The sequence below is a fragment of the Orcinus orca genome, chromosome 15 (assembly GCF_937001465.1).
Source record: "Orcinus orca chromosome 15, mOrcOrc1.1, whole genome shotgun sequence".
NCBI classification, from domain to species: Eukaryota; Metazoa; Chordata; class Mammalia; order Artiodactyla; family Delphinidae; genus Orcinus; species Orcinus orca.
In genome coordinates, this window is record NC_064573.1 from 69,706,604 (window position 1) to 69,728,530 (window position 21,927).

A 21,927-nucleotide genomic window follows, 5' to 3' on the forward strand; every position below is an offset into this window, starting at 1 on the left:
GAAAAAGGCACACTGGATCTTTTCTCAGTACATTCATTGAATCTGGGAAGCTTAAGGTGAAGATTCTAAGGGCTTCAAGGCTGAAAAAGGACACTTCCTCTCTGTTTATTTTCAATGTCTGAACTTGAAACCAGCTGTGTTTCTCTGGGGAACAAAACCCAGAGTGCCTTTTGAATCCTGTCAAGCGCCAAGAAGAGCCCATGTCATGAGAGCCTGAGTGCGCTCGGGTCCAAGCTGAGTGCTAGCCCTTCTCTGCCCTGCCCTCCTACTCGGCGGGGCTGAGGGATCCCCGGGAAGGGCGCGGGGCACGGAGACGGTGAGACGAGCCCTCTCCCCACTCCATCTCCCCTGTGCTCAGAGGGTGCGGTCCTTGCTCTCCAACCAGCCCCAACTGGTTCCTGGGGCAGTAGGAGCACGCGGCTCTGGTGTGAGACCAGGGTTCAGATCGCAGCTCTACCACTTAGTGCTTTGGAAACTCTCAGTATCTTCTTTAAAATGCAGAGGAAAGGCGATGTAAGTAAAAGTGTGGCACGTCGTGGACCCACAGAAAGTGGGGCTCAGTGTCCTGAGAAGGCAAACAGTGTCCTGTGTGTCCTGAGAAGGCAAACGGCCTCCCCACGGGGGTCCCTCTGCCCGCCGTGGAGAGAGAGGCCTGAACACATGACCGGAGTTCAAAAGCCTGGGGATGCTGAGCCGTGAGCCGGGACACCTGGCTTCTGTTTCCGGCTCGCCCTCCAGCCGGCACCACAGCCTTGTGCTCGCCCACTGCCCCGAGCCTACGTTTTCTCGTGTTAAGTGAGCGTAACTGTCCCAGCACCCACCCCCACGGGGCCACAAGTATTATGGGATAATGATGTATACAATAGAATCTTCCAGAGGGAACAGTGCTGTCTGTACTCGAGGACGCAACACACTCACCTTGAATCCGGGGTGGCTAACGCGGCGGAAGTGGGAAACATGGGGAAGGGTAGGTGATCCGAAGTTAGGACCAACGTGTGTGCCTGGGAAGGAGGCGGAAAGTCAATTAATCTCTGTGTGTGTTGCCTCCTGCCACCCAATGCTACAGTCTGCTTGAGTATTTTCACTGCCATCTGTCAGCAGCTCTAAAGTATATAGCCTTATTCTCTCCTGTTCCCTGTGTTTACATCTGGTTAGCAAGATTCAGCCAGGGACATACATGTCACGGGGAGGCGGCTGCCAGTAGGGCATCATGGTCCTTAAAAACAGCATTTTGTACTTAGCCTCTGCTTCTCATATTTACATTTTAAAAACATGTAAGAAGCACTTCCCACCCACCCACAACTTGCCATAATCTTATCTTATTCAGACCTCACTTTAAGCCTATGAGAGGAAGCATTTGGTAGCAACAGACAGAAACCACAACTCAGACTTAAGAGTTAAAAGGGAGTTTATTGGCTCATGTACGGAAAAGTCCAGAGGTAGGGCTGGTTCCAGGCAAAGCTATATTAGGACTCAGATGATCTCCACAAGATGAGAGACCTGCTCTCCTCTGTGGGTTTCTCTCTCAGATTTTCTTTACACTGGATCCCCCACCCCCATCCCTCGAAAAGTAGCCTCTCTTTCTCAATGGTCCCAGGAGAGAACTTGGATCATGTGCCCAGCCCTTGGTACCCAGGAGTTTGCAAGGCTCTGATGATTGGTCAGGTGTGGGTCATGCGCCTAGCCCTGCAGCTGGGGTTGGGTCAGGTCCTGGAAATCCAGGGACTGAGAAAGGGGAATGTTACGGTCTTGCAAGAGGCTTGTCAGAGTACTGCTGGAGGAGAGTGTTAAAACAGTGACCATCCCCTAGAGGCCAAGGTTAGGTGGCCTATCCCAGTATCACACAGGGGCACAGCTGAGCCTTGAACCTCCAGCTGGCTGATTTCAAAGGCCTTGCCATTTTTGCTACTCAGGGTATCGACCCTCAGCTCCAGCTACACATTAGAGTCAGCCCAGGAAATGAGTTGAAACAAATACCGAGACCTGGCTAAAGAACTGAGATGCCTTGGGGGCAGGGTGTGGGCATCAGTATTTCTCAAAAGCTCCCTGGGTGACTGTCCTGTGCAGCCAAAGTCCAGAGCCAGTGGGTGAGGACTACCCTTCTCCTCCCCCACCACACGCTGCAGGGCACTACTCAATGCTGCAAGGGTGGCTGCTGTCAGCAAAGGAGGGCTCAGAACCCAGACAATCTAGGCGACTTTGGGGGATGATGAGCAGGTGCCTGGGAGACCTGGGAGGTGACCTTGTCAAACTGAGTCACTGATCGGCCTTGCAGCCGAGGCAGGCTGCCTCTGCGTGGAAGGCAGGGCTTCCCACTCAAAGCTGGGCAGGCATGCTGCCTCCCTTTTCTCACCTTGGGCATCCCCGGCTGCAACATGTAAATTACTTTAGCAGTTGCCTAGCTGGCAACGCGCGCTTCAGGAGAGCGAGAAATATCGTGGCCCAGGGTGCACGGTGCTCTTCCCTCCCACCTGCTGTGGCAGCCTGGCCAGCTTTGCTATGAAAACACCTGGCAGCCAGGCATCTCCTGGGGCTCCAGGCCACCAGAGCTCCCTGTCCTTCTTCCAAGGCAAGGGGAAACATTCAGAACAGAGCCACCAAGGGCCCTGCTTCTTTCTCCCCGAGGTTAGACACAGACAGCAGAAAGAAGCCGCAGCTCCCCGGCCGCCTCTACCAGCGACCCGGTGGGTTCGTCCATCTCTTCCTCACCCATCCTCCCTCCTCACCTGTTTGTCTGTAACTGCTTAGAACCCCTGCTATGTCAGGAAGGGAACCAACCTCGCTGCTTCACGTGCCAGGCACTGTCTCTACAGTGAAGGAAACTGAGGCTCCCAGAGGCTCCATGACTTGCGCAAGGTGACGTGAGAGCAAGTTCCTGGCACCGAGTCCCGAATCCTCAGCTCTCCTGAAGCACGGTCCTTGTTCTTTGTCCAGAGTGACACCTGCAGCTCCTGAACATTCCATGGATCTGCTCCTTTCCCCCACTCCGCGCCCATTACTGAGAACTACATCTTGCTTCATTCCCTGTACATGATCACCGTTAGGGGCCCGCCTGTCTCTGTGACACGATCCAGAAACCAAGAGCCCGCAACGAGTGGCCCTCTCGGAGCCTCTGCCCAAGTCCCACGTCATCTCTCCAACAGACCGCTTTACCACTTCACTCTGGTTTTCAGCAAGATCTTTTATTTACCCCCTGCTCCCCAACCGCGTCACGCGAGCACAGGTAGCCAGGGGCCTGTGTGGGCTGCTGGCTTTGTAAACGTAGAGCAGTCAGTACGTATAGAAATCATGCACCTCAGTGATTCTTTAACAAGAAACTGAACAAGTAAAAAGACTTCAGGTGTGTTTGACATTTCTGCCCTTTCCTGCATTCTAATCGCTGAAAAACATCTGTGTAGAAATTGTACTCAAATGCAGACACGGTTTCTTTGCACACTTGCTAGTAACTACCTAGTGCGTTTCAGACCGCGTTTACTTCTGACGGTTGCTCCTCCCAGAAGCTGCTGGTTTCCGTTCGGATAGAAACACTGGACCCAGACGGGACAAGCAGTATGTTCCGTACCGCTCCAAGGCTTTACAGACCTGACTCTGCTGTAATACATTATTCAAAAGAGGCATCTCTAGGGTGACTGGAGGAGACTCCTTCACACATCGGCCAACGGGGGGCCGCTTCTAGACTTAGTGCCTCAAACTGGCCACGTCCTTCACAGGAGACCCAGCGCTGCGACCATGGGTCCTTTGGGTATGTAGGTCCCCCCAGTGTCCTCACGTGCACACACTGGCTTAGGTGGCCCTCACCACACCCTTGTGCACTGACAGAGACACAGGGCCGACTCTGCCATGATCTCCGAGCCCAGCGTTTGAACGCTTATGTACAGACAAATGGGAAATCATAGGAAACAGAACTCCAAAGCAAAACAGACACTTCGGGCAGATCTATGATTCCAGTTTTGCCAGAGAAAGCCTCTTCCAGAACGTCACTGGATGAGTGAGGTCTCATCCCACCTCAGCGCCCATCAGCCAGCCTGGGGGTCTGAATGCTCATCACCTTGGACTCCAAACAGCTCAAACGGGGAATCCTCCAGGCCCGGCCTGGCAGCAGGGCTTCTGTAGGCAGTGAGGTAATCGAATCACATGTTCAGCTGCTGAACCGAGGGAGCCCCAGCTTGGCTCTCGAAGACACCAGCCTCAGCTCTGTCGGAAAGCAACGTCTACAGAAAAGCCTCCATTGCCACCAGCCCCATCGGGCTTGGGCCATCAGGGACCCGACTGGGATCAGGGTGAGGTGAGCAATGGTGAGTCTGCCCCGCCCTGACTGGGCCACCCTGCCGAGGAAGCCAGCAGGGGACAGCTGGGGATGCGGACCGCGGGCTCCCCCGACCCAGGCGTCTGAGGCCCAGGGTGACCGTGACAGCAGCAGAGGCCACGTCCTCCAGCTCTCTGATCTGCAGTGTTTTGTTTTGTTTTTGTTTTTTTCTTTTAAGATGACAGGAAGATTTACGTTATTACATCCAGACAAGTAACCATTTGGCGACCCTATTTCAGAGCACTGACGAAACCAAGTAGCAGCATGACACAGACGACAGGGACCCCGAGCCTCTGGTCACAGAGCAAAGTAATGCGCTTTTAGGCAGAAAGGAATCGCAGAAGCAAATGATTGGAAGGGAAAAAAAATCTAAGGAAATACAAGCTGAAAATTTCCCACTTTCAATAACCGAAGGAAAGAGGGACCCAACACGACCTAAAAACCAAATCCCAAATGAGAGCATTCTGTCGAGGCATGGAATTGGAACAGGGGCAGGGGCCGGGCCGCACCCCTGTCTGCCCGGGCGGACCGCGGCCACTCTCGGCGACTGCAGCACGACCAATGTTCTCATCGTCCCGGGGCAAAGATGAAATCCAGGGCCTGCCGTTCGGCCGCTGCGACGTTGGGATGCCACAGATCCACCATGAAAACCACCCGTGGGCCGTCCTCCGCCGAACCTGGGGGAGGGCGGCGAGAGAGGAGAGGTTCAAACCGCCCGGAGCCAGGACCCGGGCAGAGCCAGACCCACGCGGTCAGCTTTCGGGCAGGGACCCCTGCTGACCCTGGCACAGATCGCAAGCTCTCCTCCTCTCTGATCAACAACATTATCAGAAGACCCCAGAAGGTTCTGAGCAGAGTGCAGAAAGGAAACGGGCAGAGGGAGGGAAGGGTGAAAACGTGGTAGGTGGAACGCGGAGGACTTTTAGGGCAGGGAGGTTACTCCATGCGATCCTGTCATGGTGGACGCGTGACATCACACGTTTGTCCAGACCCACAGAGTGTACAACAGTAAGAGTGAACCTTCATGTAAACTACGGACCTGAGTTACTGATGATGTGTCAAAATTGGCGCGGCCATTGTAACCAGCGTACTCCACTGTTACAAGGTGCTAAGAGAGGGGAAATTTATGGGGGTCACGGCAGGGAGCACACTCTGTACTTCCTGCTCAGCTTTTCTGGGAACCAAAAACTGCTTTAAAAAGAAAGTTTAAAGATACATGTAAATATATATATTTATATTTTTAAAGGCGGCCACGGGGCACACAGACACTCACCTTCATGGAACGCGGCGTGCAGGAAAGAATCATCGAAGAGGAGGCAGCGGCCTTCTGCCCAGCACTGGGGCTCCCCGCCCACCACCAGCTCACAGCCACTCGGAGTTTTCAGACCTGGGGGCAAAGCAGAGAAAAGAAAATGAAGGCGGGCAGGGCCAGGGACGCTGGAAGTCGGGAGTGGCAGGCTTTGGAGGAAGCTCTCGACCTCCAAAGCCCCGACCCTGCACCTTACCCCTCGGGAGCCCCGCTTGGTGGGTGGGTGGAGGCAGTCCGTTAGGACAGATGCAGGCCGTGCACCTGCACCCTCACTGTGCTCCCTGGAGAAACTCATTCCTCTGGTGGCTTAATCTGTTCTGGGCCAGGGACTACTCTGATTAAAGCACGGACCAAGGCTTGCGCTCCACTTGTGAGACTCCTGAAGCCCAGTCGTGGGGCCCCGGAAACCGAGGGAGGCCAGGTTCAGAACCCTGCCTGCCCAATAGGCAAAGGCTGCTTCCGTCGAGATTAAAGACTCGGAGACTCACATAGTGCCCTCCTCTTTAGGGTCCAACGTTAAAATCCACTGTGAGGCCTGAGGATGGCATGTTCACAGTCCAAGTTTCCCCAGCCTCATTCTGGGAAAATGGTGACACCCCTAAAGAAACGCCTGAGCTTTCAGAGGAAACTGACTGCCACCCTCGTAGGAAGCCATATGTTCAAAATGCAGGCGGGGGACCCGAGCTCGGGTATAGAACCCCGGAAAGGGGGGTCTTCTTCAAGCGCTGCCGTGCATGCACTTTCACACCCCCATTTCCAACTCAAGGGTCTGAAGGAACGCTTGGCCCCTGGCACTACCTGGTCATCTGTGAATGAAGGCACCGGCACAGCCACCTAACTGACTCAGAGGAGGCTGGGTAGGCCCTGAGCCGGGAGGAAGTGGGCCCTGCGAGAGGGCCTGGGATCATGGTGTTCTGTCTGTCTTCAGTGACCCACCCTGATAATCACGACCCTGGGCCAGTCAGCATCCCCGCTCTGATTTAATGTCCCTACGACACACATGAAACAGCGTACTCTCAACAGCCTGAGGATTTAACACACCCTCTGAACCAGAAATGGATGGCGCCAGGAGACACATATGGAGTAAGAATTCAAACAAAGAGGCCACGTGGAGTAATGGGCAGGAGAGAGGACTTCAGGTCAGACGACCACCCTTACGTGCTGGGTGACTCTGAGCAAGTCACTCAACCTCTCTGAGCTATAGCCTCCTCATCTGTAAAGAGAGGCCATGAGCACACTTGCCTTCCAGGCTGTGTGACCACTGTCCTTGCTACCAATCACTGAAGACTTACTGTGAGCAGGTTTGTGTTAAATAAACACTTTACGGACATCACACACTTTCCAGATGGAGCAACTGAGCTTCAGAGAAGTTAAGTGACCTGCTGGAAGTCGCTATTTAGTCCTGTGCGAACTGAGATTTGAACCCAGATCTGTCTGGCTCCATGGAACAGGCTCTTACAACACTGGACAGTAGGATATAAATGCTAGTTGTTACATCGGTAGCAGTGAGGCTAAGTGGTTGTCAACTTCCCTGTAGTTAATATGTTTCAACTATCAATAGTACGTTTCACTGAATCAGCTGACACTGTCAGTTCTGCCTCTGGAACCAGGATCTCCCACTACTGTTAACAACTGCTGGGGGAGGTTAGGGCTGTAAAGGAGCTCCGCTCCGCCTGAAAGATTTCCATGCGTGCCCTCACCGCTTGGTTCAGTGGAGAAGGCCTTTAGGGATAGGTGGTTCTCTGCAGGGACAGAACACCCCAGGATTCCAAAAAGAAGCTCCCCTTTTTCTGGGCCACGAAATGATTCATCACCACCCCAATGGTACAACAGAAAAACGGGCTGGCTTGCCGGCTTCCCAGCCCCTGCTCACTCGCCTCCGCCTCCCTTCACTGCGTCCCAGCCTTCCAGCGGCCCACCATCCCCGCCTACTGCCATAAACCAGCCTGGCTGGCAGATATGATTAACACTCGCCCAAACAGAGGATTCGGGCGGCTACTGGGGACACACAGGCCCCACGCGTGGCCTTGGCCAGTCCCATATCCCCAGGCCCCCTCTGGCTTAGGGCTCACTGCTTTGTCCCCAATGCCCATGGACAGAGGCGCAAGACGGGTGGAGAAAGGGCTCTGTCCACCACTTCAGGAGGCTGGCAGCTGGCACTCAGGGTGGGCAAGGCAGACAGGAGCTGACCAGCTTGTATCACCCAGCCGGACGGCCGAGAAATCCAACAATATACTCATGAAAGGAAAATGAGAGCCTAACGGGCTTTTGTAGCGAGAATCTGGATACGCTCACACACTTTCATCCACCCTTCCCTGAGGGTCTGCCACTGGACCGGTATCTGCCTCCTGGCTAACAGCTGCCTCATTAGTTTCAGAGGTTGTTCCCTGGAGCTTCGTGACAGTGGGTGGGGACCTCGCAGCCCCGTACAGGGTGCTGGGTGACGGCTGGGCCGCATGGACGGGTGCTGAGCGATGCCACCTCTAGCGGAAGCTTGGAGCAGGCTCGGCAAACGTGTGCCACCCGGAGGCGCTGACGGCTGAAGAGCGGCGGCCGGGACGACGCCCCCAGCCCCCACTCAAGACGGAAGGCGGAAAGGGAGGCTGCGGGGCACTGCAAGGACACAGTTCTGGAACCGCAGGTGCCTCCCCACGTCTGCCAGGTAACTGGCGGAGGTGTGGCCGCTGGCACGTACCAGGCCCTTCCTGCCTCTGACCTCATTCTCCGGACACCCCCTATGTCAACACACGAGGTCACGTGAGTCTCACACCCCTCTCTTTCCTTCCTGGGTGGAAGGACAGAGGAGAGGAGGAAATGGAGCAAACCCAACCCTGGCGCTCACCCTTGCCATGGGGACAGCTCACGCTAGTGGGACGCCTTCCAACACCGCCTGCTGTCCAGGGTGACACGGATGACCCAGTTTTTCCGGTGGCAAGTGACTCTCTGGGCCGGGAGGGGAATGACGGATCATAAAGAGGCCCACGTGGGCACATGTTACACACACACACACACACACACACACACACACACACGTACACTGCACACATACACAACAGGCATGAACACCTGGGAGGCAGGTCCACCAGCCCTTCCTACTCAACACACCTGCCCGGAATTCTACCACACCCAGCTCAAGTGCCCTTCCCTACACGTCCTTCTGAAGCTTTTAGAAAACTTACAAGGGAAACCTTTAAAAAGAAGAGCATTGCTCCCCGAGGCCCACAGCCTGGCAGGGAGGCCCCCTGCGGTTTGCTCCCACTGAGCTGGTCAAGCTCAGCCCCACCAGCGGGCTCCCCAGCTAGCCCAGATACGGCGTCCCAGCCCCAGGGGGAGCCTCCTGCTTTGCTCCACCCCGGCGGCCCCAGCGGTCCTGCAGGGTCAGACCCCCGTCCCGGAGCAGCCCACGTCCCCTGAGCTCAGAGTGCGCCCTGGTGCCTCACACAGAGATTTCATTACAATGATCATCACTAAGACGATCATCTCACTTCTTAGATCAACCAGAGCCCCCTTTAACTGACTGCCCTCTACCTGCCAAGCACTTCACACACAGGACATACTTCTAATCTTCCAAACAGCCCTCCAGGTAGGTGTTACGCCCATTTCAGAGAGGAGAAATTGGAGGCTCAGTTTCAGAGCCTGCCCAGGGTCACCCGGCAAACGGGGCTAAGCCGGGATCTGAGTCCAGGTATGTTTGCTTCCAGAGTCTGTGCATTTTCCACTGTTTCCCAGGGGCAGGGACTATGTCTTATGGGTCATTTTTCACACTGCCCAACACAGCGTATGATCATAAAAGCTACTAGCTACCATTTATCGAATGCTGTCGCATGCCAGGAGCCGTGTCAAGCAGCCATGGCAGATATGACTTCATTGAAAGCTCTCAACATTCCTGTGAATAAGTACTATCTCCTCATTTTACAGATGTGGAAACTGAGGCCCGGAGAGACGTGGTTATTTCCCAAAGTCTCACAGCCAGCCACGAAGCCAGGCAACTCCCTCCAGAGCCCCTACCCTGTCCTGCTTTTACTCTTGAAATACTCAAAACGATGTCAACTGCTCGAACCTAGTTCCTTCTGTTTTTTTAAAGCAGTGAAGCCCTCTGTCCAGTCTCCACAGAGAGAGCGGGAGAAGCAGAGGGCTCTGGGCGAAGAGGGGCTGAAGGGCCCGGGGCATCGGGCTCAGGTCCCCCAGGCAGCCCCGAGGCTGCCCTGTAGACCATGGTTATGAACCCCCTTCTCCAGGCTATACTGGGGCTCCTCCATGCGCCTCTCGTCCCTCCAACACAAAGCTGGGCGGACTTCCAAAGCGGGACCTTGCTCAGGCTCTCGGCAGCTCCTCTAGTCTGGGATGCTAACCAGTGGTGCCACTGCCCTGGTAACCAATGTTATCATGACTCACTAGGAAGGAGGCACTCTGGAGAACTAACGTCCCTCTTCACCGAGTAGTTTTTGAGCCTGCTTTTATCAAGTACTCACTATCAGGCTCTGCTTGAGCAAATGCCTCACGATGCACATCATCACACCAGAGCCTCGACATAACTCTGTAAAAGATGATCTTTTTATAATACCTCCACTTCCCAAATGAGGAAGCTGAGGCCCAGGGAGGGGGACTGACTTGCCCAAAGTAACACAGCCAGCTCATGGTGGGGTGAGGACGCAAACACAGGCAATCTGACTCCAGACCCTGTTCTCAAAACCACTGCTACACACACTACACGTATTACCAACCTCCCTAGAAGCAGAATAAAATCAACTTCACACAAAGCATCCCTTCGTCCTTGTTGATTCGGAAGGCACTTGGGTATCTTTCAGCCTCCTGAATCACCCCAATAGCCTCTGGCTCTAGAACTACTCTGTCCAATACAGTAGCCAAGTGTCATATTTTAAAATTTGGATTCAAGTAAAAATTGAGCTCCTTAGTTGCACTGGCCACATTTCAGGCACTCAAGTTACATGCAGCTGGTGGTTCCTGCACTGGACAGCGTAGATGGAGACCATTCCCATCTCGGCAGACAGCTCCTTTGGACGGAGTTTCTGTCACAAATTAGGTTTATACTGACCACATGTTTCTTTTTTGACTCAATTCTCTGCTGCCAACACTGTTCACATGTGACCCATCCATTTTTGATCAGAGTACAGTGAAGCATGAGAAAAAGCCCAATCGTGGCTACTGACTACAACTCGTGGTGTCTGGGCTCCCGGCCGGCAGACGGGCTGGGATGTATTTGCTAGAACAGCGCGTGCCGGGAGGCCCTGTCCCCGCCACGTACCTAAATGGCAGCGGAGGCGGATGTTCGTGGGTCCGTAGTGCTCCGTTATCACGGTGCCGGGGCTCAGCACGGAGATGCACGCGTTCCCAAAAACATTGTTCCCAATACAGGTCCGAAGGCTTCCAAGCAAGCGGTACGTCCGTGGGCACTTCCTGCAGTTCCGGGGGACGCAGACCCCCTGATTGACCAAGTAAAAGGTGACCCACTCCCCACTGGGGGTGCTGTTCATTTTCCAGCCCTGTGGGAGGCTGCAGTTCGAAAACGCTTTGTACAGGGCCTCAAACTCGCACAGGATGGTCTGGAAGTTGCGCTCCAGCAGCTCCACGTCATGCTTCTGTGCATCCCGGGCAAAGTAGGGCGAGGTGGGGAGGTCGGGCAGGAAGAAGACCTCGGGCTTCTGGATGGAGGGCCGGCTGCTGAGGTAGCGGCCCTGCTCGCGGATGCCCTTGTGGATGCGGCCCATGCCGGACCAGGAGTAGCGCTTGGCGTACTCCTGCAGGTTGTGGTAGAGCTTCTGGTTGAGACCCTCACTGTGGCTGCAGCGCACGCACTCGGGGGACTGGCAGTACACGAACCCGTTCTGCAGCCCCGTGGCGTCGGGGCCCTGCATCAGGGCGTTGACCGAGACGTAGGGCCGGGGCTGCTCCCTGCCCACGTGGTAACAGTACCACACGAACAGGACCAGCAGGCAGGCCACGGTGACCGCGGCCGTGGTGTCGCAGTCCCGCACGGACTGCATGCCGGTGGCGATGCAATCCCTCAGGCCGTCCAGCGACCAGCTCCAGGCCACCAGCCACTCGAGCGACATTTTGGGGGAGCTGTTGGGGATCCGAAGAGAGGTCAGCTGGTCAGTCCTCGGGAGTCCCAAGGGCATGCATACCATGCAGGTCAGCGTAGGGGGTGAGGGGCGGCTGGGGCAGGCGGAGGCATGGCTGCCACGGTTCCTCGGGTCCTGCCAAGGGGGGCATGGAAAGACATCTGTGCCCAGCCCCCCGCTCCCGGCAAAAGTCACTGCGGGTGGGGGCAAAGGAGCGGCTTTAGGTCACGTCGGCAAGTGGGGCTGGTCACCGTGAAATGACTTTTTTAGGCAGTCCAAACCTGAGATGAAAAAAATAATAATAAACCGGCATAAATTTTTACCCCTGGAAAAGTCCTCAAGTGAAACACAAAGCCCCAGCTCGTTTTGTCAGGTCTCTGTTGGAAGGGGACACGCTTCTCAATCCTGTACTTTCTCCTTCCATTTTATCACCACCCCCTTTCCCAAAAGGCCAGTAGTGTTTAATCTGCATCAAGTACTGTTTGATCATTACAGTAGTCCCATCTGTTTTGTGTCATCCTTAGGAGGTGCTGTGATCCCCATTTTATGGATGAGGAAACTGAGGCTCAGAGAGGTCCTATAACTCACCCCAGTTCATGCAGCCGGGGCAGGGACACAGAGCCCATCTCACTTCAAAGCCATATCTACCCATTTTGCTATGCTCTTGCACAGTAGGTATGTAATAAATGCTTATTCTCCTTAAATCTCTGTACCTTTTATTAAAGAGAAATCTGGATTCAAAAGCATCTTACAAATGGTAAAGGAATTTGGAACTGCATATTCTCCGTTTTACTTGCTCTTTTCACAGCACTTCATCATTCTTATTTAACCTCTCTTGCCCTTCTGACATAGGTTGGGCTTAAATCAAGCTGGAAAAGGAAGTGGGCTCCCCGGGGTCACATCTGTGGCAGACACCAGGCATTTTCTGTCTACTCGCTTGGGAGGCTATCTACTGGCCTCACCCATGAGATTATGAAAGTGAAATGATGGATAGAATGAAAATAGAAGCCCTTTCCGGTCTGTCTCCAAAACACACAGAAGTGCTGTGCTTTGCCACGTATCCTGCCGATGGTTTCGGCCAGTGTCCGGCACGCTGATTATCCTAACAACCTAAGAGATGATCGAAGCCCAGCTGTCTCATTGCCTGTGTCTATAGAACCCCGGCCGTGCTTCCCAGGTGAAACTCTCTGTCCATCCTGCTCTAATTGGATGAAAACAGCCAGGTCTATGTTCTACTACATGTGTAATACATTCCCTCACCTCGAGGAGCAGAATAATTCAGAAATTTCGCTTGGTACCATGCTCTCCCTTGTCTCACAGGAATGTGAGAAGGCAACTAATAAAAACAGGAAAGCTGTACCCTCCCCCTTTTCCGGGGACTAAATTTGGCCCCAACATTCTTGCAACATAGCAGAGAGGTTAAGAACCCAAACTGGGCAGGTCACTCCCCTCTCTAAGTCTCAGTTTGCTCATCTGTTAAGACGGGGTAATGCTCCTCTCATTGGATCAAGGGGAATGATGGGTTGAAAGCACTGATGATCACATCATGGTGACAGTTCAGAATGTGCTAGTGACCGCTGTGACATGTGGATTCCCATCTCTAGTAGCCAGCAAACCACAGGTGGGCCATCAGGGAAAGGTATCTCAGGTCTGAGAATTCCAACAGCCAAAGGTATACTCTTGTTGCCACACATCTCAAGGAATTTTTTTTTGGGGGGGCGGGTCCCCAGACGTGCAAAAGCTATTAAAATTAAAGGGAAACCTTAGATTGTCCTTAACTCCCTACTTATATCTTCCCAGCTTAGATTGAATAAAGAATCGCTTGACTATAATATTCAGTCAGAAACGCATATGCTGAATATTCACGGACATTTTTATGTTTCTAGGAAAAATACAAGAGTCGGGAGGTTAGAAGCTAAATTTTTTCCTCATAGTTCTCCATGTCTTCACAGATTTGGGAGAAGAGGGAAAGGCTGGGCCCCCTAGATGGAAACAGACCCCCTCCCCCACTCACCCCGGGGCCCTGGTTCTTGACTAGTCCTCCCATAACTGGCAGCTGTTTCCTCTTGAGGAAAAGGAAAGGAAAATCATGATGAAAGGTATTTTGTTTGCAAGCCATCTGCCAAACAGAACCCCAGGATTCTTGAAGTTCAGTGTGAAACTAACATCTGTATGATAACAAGCACTTTTACTAAAAGGATTTCCCCCATCGCTGAGCTGAAGCCCTAATTGGAACTTTGAAAACCCAGTCTCTCAGGAAGAGAGGTTTGTTTCTCTTAAATGTTCTAAGAGTGACATGATAATCATTTAACAAACACCTGTTAAGTTTCAGTTCCCATCAGCCCTGCTTGAAGTTTAAGTCAATCAAAATGAAGACGCGGAGTACCGGGTAGATGACGAGGGAATCTCTCCATTGGACAGTCACACCACTTACCCTCTCCCCAGGGAAGCCTCATTCTGTACAACACCGGCCATGAACGCTCCCTAAGCTGAGCTATAAACAAAAGGCAGAAGATCCTCAGGCCCTGGACCCCAGCTTCAGACCCTGCTCACAAGATCACAAACAGCACTGAGAGCTCAAGTAAGGACTTCTCACATCTGCCACTTACTTTTACCCAAACTACGCTGGCAGGACCCTGAGCCCGGAGGTGGATTAACAAGCTCACAGCTGAAACGTAACACTAAATTAAACCTTTACCTTTACAGGGTGATTGGCAGTTTATCAAGTACTGGTTCAAACATCTGACCCTCATAGACCCCAGCCCTGCAGCTGCGAGGGCATGAATTCCACCCCCCCACTCCCACCCCCCAGCTCTTGTCTCTGTGACCACAGTAACTTCCAGCTTCCTTTACACATCTGTTTCCATTTCTTGTCCTCATCAGGGATGGGGACACCTCATTGCAGTTCTACACTTTAATAATATGCAACTCCAGATCTTCAAAGTCAGCCAGCTCTGGGGAATAGGGTCCGAATTCATGGCCACTTTTTGGTGAGCAAGTCGAATCAAATATAACTTCTGATACAATGAACACATAGGGAGAGAGACACTCGGCTCAAACCTGGCTAATCCAGTTCACATTACCAGTCCGAGAGGCTGCCCAGTGCCAGAGAGCTTCTACTCACTCTCAGGGTACCCTAGAAGCCCCCCAAGGAGCCGGGCAAGGAGTGTGATGCATGCACCCAGGAGCTTGAGAGCTGCCCTGGGGCCAGCCCTCTGCTGCGGGGAACCGGAGACCTCTCCTCCTCACTTTCTTGTCCAGCTTTTTCAGTATCCACCCACTCAGGAGAGTGGGGGAAAAGGGGAGTGCACAGAATAGGTTAATACAGATGGTGACCACCAGGAGGTCGGGGCGGGAGTGGGGGTGGGGTGGGGGGAATGGGACGATGGAAAGGTACTGACAGGAAAAGTGGGCGATTAGGGAAGGAGGCTCATGGAACAGGGGAGGAGGGTCACCACGGGAAATAAGGGAAATGGGTGATGCACAGGGCTGGGGGGGAGGGGAAGAACAACAAGAGAAGGGACCAAGGAGGATGGTGACCGAGAAGGTGATGGTGATGGGGCATGTTAACACGGTGAACAGAGTCGCGAGGGAGCAAGGGGACAAGGAGGGTGATGCCCGGCCCGGGCCGCGTACACTGCCAAGGCGGCGGCGCTCAGCACGTAGCGAGCGCTGGGCGACGGGGGCCCCTCGTACGGGCCGAGATGCGGGGCGCTGAGCACCCTCCGCGGCCGCGCCGCCGGGCGTGGGGACCGCGGGCCTGCAGCCGCCCGGCCCCCGCCTCCTCCCCCTCTCTCAGGGTCGGTCCCGTTGCGCCGCCGTCCTGCCCCGCAGCCCCCGGAGAAGCCGCTTACCTGCGCCCGAGCGCGCGGGCGGCGGGGGCGGCCGCTGGGGCCGGGGAGACGCCGCCGCCCGAGGGCGCGGACGCTCGGACGCCCCCTGCCCACGCCACGGAGCCACCGCCCCGCTGCTGCCCGGCCCACGCCGCCGGAGCCCGAGCCAGAGCCGAGCCGGTTCCCAGCCGGTGCCGACACCGCGCTGCGCTCCGCGGGGCCGCGGGGACCACAACTCCCACAATGCCGCGCGCGGCCGGGAGGCTCGAGGAGGGGATGCGGGCGGGGCGGGGCCAGCGCCGGCGGCCTGAGGGGCGGGGCCGAGACCCCCAGCGGCCAGGGGTGCTACTCGCACGCGGGGTGACCCGGGGCCGGGATCGCGCCGCCCGCTCGCGTGGCTTTTGCGGGCGCGGCCGTGGGCCCGAGCGGGGAGACGCACTGCCCGCCCAGTCCCAGGGCGCGCGCAGGCGGGCGGGCGTTGGGTAATTCATGAAGTCCGGCGGGCGTTAATTCACCCGCTCCTGGTTCTGCCTCTGTGCCTCTGCCTGTTCTCCCTCCCTTGGTCTCTCTCTTTTCTCTGGTTCTCCCTCCTACATTTCCTCCTTTCCTTCTCTTTCACTTTCCCTCCCTTTTCTTTCCTCCCTCACTTCCTCTTGCCCTGACACCCTGTTTCTTTATTGATTCATTCATCTACTTGAGGCCTCGTAGGCACTTGGAATGAAACCGCAAATCAAACAGGATCCTTAAGTTTCATGGAAGACAAACTCATTCGCTTGATACAAATGATTATTGGGCAACCTCTCTGGGGCTGGCCCTGCGCTCTCTGGCGAGCCGTCCAGACGTGGCCCCTGCCCGCAGGGAGTCTCCGGCTAGCCAGGAGTAGGCGGTGCCCAAGTAATCACAGGTACACATCTACAGTCACCTACCAGGCAGAGTGGTTACCAAGAGAAAGGACAGGACAGGATGAGAATGTGTAACAGGGGGGCCTAATGCGGGGTTGGAGTCTCCAGGGAGGCCTCTCTGAGCAAGTGATGTTCGAACGAAGGCTTGTGGGAGACAACAGGGGCCCTGGGTCGTGTTGTGGGCTCCGGGGGAACTATGCATGAGTGGGTTTTGGGAACACGGAGTGGGAGGACCAGCCCACAGTCCATCCGTTCTGTCCCAGAATCCACCTTGCCCCTTCGCAGACCCCACCTCCCACCACCCCCACACCCAGAACCCACCTCTGTCGTGTCCCAGAACCCACCTTGCCCCTTCCCAGAATCCACCTCTCACCCCCCGACCCAGAATCCACCTCTCCCTGACCCAGAATCCACCTTGCCCCTTCCCAGAACCCACCTGGTCCCTGTCCCAGAACTCACCTCTTCCATGCCCCAGAATCCACCTCACCTTTGTCCCAGAGCCTACCTCTAGGATGTCCCAGAGCCTAGCTCTAGGATGTCCCAGAATCCACCTTGTCTCTCTCAGAAACCACCTCTACCATCTCTATTATTGCTCAGAATCCACATCTACTGTGGCCCAGAATCTGCCTTTACCATGTCTTAAAATCCACTTCATCCCTGTCATCTCCCCCCTTTTCTAAGTCCAAAGGAGGAAGAACTTTTCTTTTTTTCTCTTTTATTCCGGATGCATACATTGCGAAACCATAAAATGCATATGGATTTGCTCCAAGTGTGGGTAATCGACACAGGCATCAGATTTAGAAACATTAAACATGTTGTATCTTTTCACTGCCAGCCTCGGAATGGTTGAGCCTGGGTAGGGTGGAGAAGATGGGAGGGTATTTGGTGCATCTCACATTCAGAAAGTTGCTCATATTTAGACTTCTCCAAAGACACATATGTTCAGTCACTGCATCACACTGACAGGGATGAAAAAGAAAACTATTCTTCATACAGTTGTAAATGTGTGTTCCATTGCTGGACCACACCATCTGTAGTACATTATGAATTAATATTGTCTATAAATCTTGTAATTATCTTTGACCAGTGCAATTATATCGCTCTGTATTTGTTAAGAGCATTTATTTGTTCCACGGCAAAATTACCATACACACATTTTGCTAACCCTGCTTGCCATTCTTTCCTCTGGGAGACCCTGGGAGGTGAATTCCCCCCAGAAAAGGGTATCCGGGCCTTCCAGAGGGGCCTTTTGGGTGAAAGCTCATGATAAATGTTCATTGTGCTAATGGAGGAGTTGAGATAAGGGCCAAGTGCTTATAAATTGCCTGGCTTCAGCTTGGCTGTTACCCGCGTCCTCCTCCTCTCCCCGTTGTCTCTAGGGCAGTCATTCCCGACCCACTCTGAGGCTGCACAGCTTATCATTACGCCATCTCGTACACTCGTGGGGTCCACCCAACTCCCTCCTCCTACAGATGGAGTCACTAGGGGTCCAGAGAGAAAACATGCCCTGCTCACTCAAGGTCACAGCAAGTCAGTAGGGGAATGTGTAGACCCTCGACAAAAATACTTGTTTGGTGGGTGAAAGAAACTGGTATAGTCACTTTATAGAGCAATTTGGTAGTATTTGCTAAAATAACAACAACAACAAATCTGTTTCCCCTAAGAACCAATAATTTCACTACTCTATCTGCCCTAGAGAAATTCTAGGGTAGATAAAGTAATGGTAACATCTTCATGTTATAGAATACTGGGCAGCTATTAAAAAGGAAGAGCTAGATGTATGTATAACAATATAAAGCTCCTGAACAAATTATAAAGCAAAAAAAAAAAAAAAAGCAGAATTCTACATGCAGTATAATTTCATTTACATAATATGCACATATACACAAAACGTTACTCTATGGTTTCTGTGGATGTATACACATATTTATGTAAAAGCAGGAGAAAAGCACTGGCAGAATACCCTAGTATGTCCTCCTTTTTAAAACTTAAAGTACTACAATGTTTGTAAATATAAAGACTATCCCTCAGAGAAAGCAACTTAGAGGGACGTCAAGAAGGAATGAGAATTGGACACAGTGGACAAAAGGAATTCCAGCATGTTCTGTAATGTTTTAACTTCATTTAATATTTTCAAAAGGATTTAAATGCTCCTGGAACAAAAAGTAAAAAGGACAAATGACTTATTAGGACTACCCTTCCCTATCCCTCAACCACCCAGTTCCCTTTCCTTAAGAAAATCATTATAACCAATTTCTTACCCATTTTTCCAGGAAAATGCTGTGCATTTGCAAATATACAGAAGTATTTTAACTTTAAAAAAAGGAAAAGACACGGATGGTCACTCTCACCACACCTACCCAACATTGTACTGGGCCTTTTCACCAGTGCAATAAGGCAAGAAAAAGAAATAGGAGGCATTTAGAAGAGTAATTGAAAAAAAAATTCATAGTAGCAACAAAACAAAAGTGTAAAGAACTCAGGAATGAATTTAACTAAAATGGGAAAGATGGGGGAAAAAAAAGTGAAATAAAAATATTGAAGGGCACAGAATAAATTGTGAATAACGACAATGTATGCAAAAACTCCCAAAGAGACAACATCACAAAAATGTCAATTTCCCCAACTGACCTACAAAATTTAAATCAATTTTTATGACAATCCCAATGTTTTTCATGCAACGAGATAAACTGATCTTAAAATTTATAGAGAGAAGCAAAGGGCCAAGAAAGCTAAAGACAAAATAAAATTATCTAATAAAAATGAGCCAAGGATAAGAGCAGGCAAGTCACACAAGAGGAAACACAAATGGCCAGTAAACAACTAGGAAGGTGCCGTGCCCATTGCTCATCATGGAAAGGCAAACTAAAACCACAGTGAGATGCTGTTTTGCTTTCATCCTCTTGGCAAAAATTGAAAGGCCAGTTAACGCCAAGTATTGGTAAGGCTGTGGAGCAACAGGTGCTCTTGTACACTGCTGGTGGAGTGTAAATTTGCACAACTACTTTGGCCCTCTTTTGTAAAGTCTGAAGGTGTGCGCACCCCCCAATCCTGCCATGCTACTTCCTGGTATATGCTCCAGGGCACTGATTTTCAAACTGGGGGTTCCACTGATGGTTGTAGAATTGACAGAGTGAGTCATGACCACGATTTGAAACAATGAAATAGACAACAGACAATCAAAAATTACAAAGAGTGTTTCTGAAAGTGTCCTAAGAGTACTGTGTGTTTGTGTTGCACTGGGTCCCAGTGTAAAATGCATTTCTGATAGTGGGTGGCAGTCAGGTCAATTTGAAAGCCTTTGCCCTAGAGAAGTTTGCAGAGTGCGACGCATACAAGAATATACATTGCAACACTTCGTGAAAAATTGGAGGCAACAAACATTATCAAGAGGAAAACGCACCCATAAATTCATACAAAGGAATATGATATAGCAGGTAAAGTGCTTGAGACAGAGCTAAATGTTTCAACATGGATAAATCTCCAAAATATAATGTTGAGCTGGAAAAGGAAACAGCAGATTGGTATTATAGCATAATATTGATCTTAAGTGTGAACTCATGCAAAGAATACAATATGCTGTTTAGGGAATATGTATATAATATGTTACATATGTGTACATATACACATATATACGTTCAGGAAAAATGCATACATTAATATATGTATTAATAGTAAAAATCTTGCATGGGGACAATTAATGCAAATTCAGGATAGTGGTTATTTCTAGGGAGGGAGCATACAGGAGAGGGAGTAGGATTGGGGAAGGGTACGTGGTGGGGGGGGCTTCAACAATATTTTAAGTATTTTATTCCTTTCAAAAACCAAAGCGACAAAGCAAAATGTTAAGTTTGCAAAGGAAAGTGGTAGGTACATAAATGTTTGTCCTGTTATCCCTATGAATGTTTGAACTATTACACAATTATAAATTATAAGGAGGCAATTTTTTTTTTTTTTTTTGCGGTATGCGGGCCTCTCACTGTTGTGGCCTCTCCCGTTGCGGAGCACAGGCTCCGGACATGCAGGCTCAGTGGCCATGGCTCACGGGCCCAGCCGCTCCGCGTCATGTGGGATCTTCCCGGACCGGGGCACAAACCCGTGTCCCCTGCAACGGCAGGCGGACTCTCAACCACTGCGCCACCAGGGAAGCCCAAGGAGGCAATTTGATTAGGTAAAACGAACTTTGTTTTTAAAGGTCTGGGTTACAGGTTTCCAATAGGACTTGAGCTACTTGGAGATTTTCCAGAACAGCTGCTTCAACTGTGTTCCAACTTTGAGGTTCCTAGTAGCCCTGGTAGGGGCAACAAGAGAAAGGGGATGAAGATAGTGGGTGACAGGCACACTCCCAGGGTCTCTTAGTTGCTTGCCTCTGAGCAGCTGGGTTTTCATTAGCTTCTGTACTTGTATTTTAATTCCTAAAACTAAAGTAAGTTTGTATACCATTGCCCTAGGCTACCCCAAATAAAAACTAGGAAGCTTTGGGGGGAGTGGGGGAGGGAAGAATTGGGAGTTTGGGATTAGCAGATGCAAACTATTACATATAGGATGGAGAAACAACAAGGTCCTACTGTATAGCACAGGGAACTATATTCAATATCCTGTGATAAACCGTAATGGAAAAGAATATGAAAAAGAATATATATGTGTGTAACTGAATCAGTTTGCTGTACAGCAGAAATTAATACAACATTGTGAATCAACTATACTTCAATAAAACAAAACAAAAGAAAGCTGGGAAGCTCTGCTCTGAGCAACATTAGGATAAGCCTGAGTCAGAAATCCTAGGGAATGAGTTTGCATATCTCTCCAAATAGCTTTATCGCATTGGATGATACACTTTGGTTGGTTAGCATATACAGAGGAGTAATTCTATCTGTCCAGAAAGCAGAGCCACACTTCCGCGTTATCAAATGCTTAATGGATTCCAAGAACAAATCTAAATCACCTTGAGCTGATCCAATAAAGTGCCGCTAACATCTCTTTTGCGTTTGAACAGACGGTGAACTTCCTGCTTACAGTGCAAATAGGTAGAACCAGACGTGAGCCTGCTGCTGTGAAGACTGGGATAGCTTGCCTTAGACACTGGAGTAAGTGAATTCATTAAAATTTCTTCCCAAAGCCATCACCTGTTTCTGCCACTGTCTTCCGCTGGGTCACCACCCAGCCCCCGCTTGACCTGGCTCACTGGACTACACCAGTCATTCCTCAATCTCCAGCAGCTTTGGAGTAGCTTTGGCTGGGCAGGGAAGGTAGGTGTGAGAACCTATCAGCCTCTGTGATGGAAAAACAGCCATTAGAAGCATGGGCAGGTTTATAAGATCTTTAAGAGAATCAGCCCTCTACCGAACCTGGAATAGACTTCAACCTCTAAATGAACTAGAGTGTGTTTTGCTTCCTTTCCCACCTCTAAGAGCCTTTGTTGGTGGACACAAACTGCGGCCAATATAGCCTTCCATTTGTGCACGCAGTGGGGGTTGATACTAAAATTGTTTAA

At 51.7% G+C, this 21,927-nt stretch overlaps 1 protein-coding gene across 2 annotated transcripts; it reads right to left on the reverse strand.

Annotated features, from left to right (window-relative positions):
- Window positions 1–48: 48 nt before the first annotated feature.
- Window positions 49–15,891, reverse strand: ASPHD2 (aspartate beta-hydroxylase domain containing 2). Of its 2 annotated transcripts, none has more exons than XM_033412714.2 (4): window positions 15,553–15,891; window positions 10,882–11,979; window positions 5,580–5,693; window positions 49–1,001 (listed from the first exon to the last, which is right to left on the reverse strand). In XM_033412714.2, the coding sequence occupies exons 2-4, from the start codon at window positions 11,762–11,764 to the stop codon at window positions 841–843; spliced, it is 1,158 nt and encodes a 385-aa protein (XP_033268605.2). In that variant the 5' UTR covers window positions 11,765–11,979; window positions 15,553–15,891; the 3' UTR covers window positions 49–840. The 2 variants fall into 2 exon arrangements, with proteins under 2 accessions (XP_033268605.2, XP_004283829.1); XM_004283781.4 differs by lacking the exon at window positions 49–1,001 and adding an exon at window positions 3,164–4,983 and having other exon boundaries at window positions 15,553–15,848.
- Between the last annotated feature and the right edge of the window lie 6,036 nt (window positions 15,892–21,927).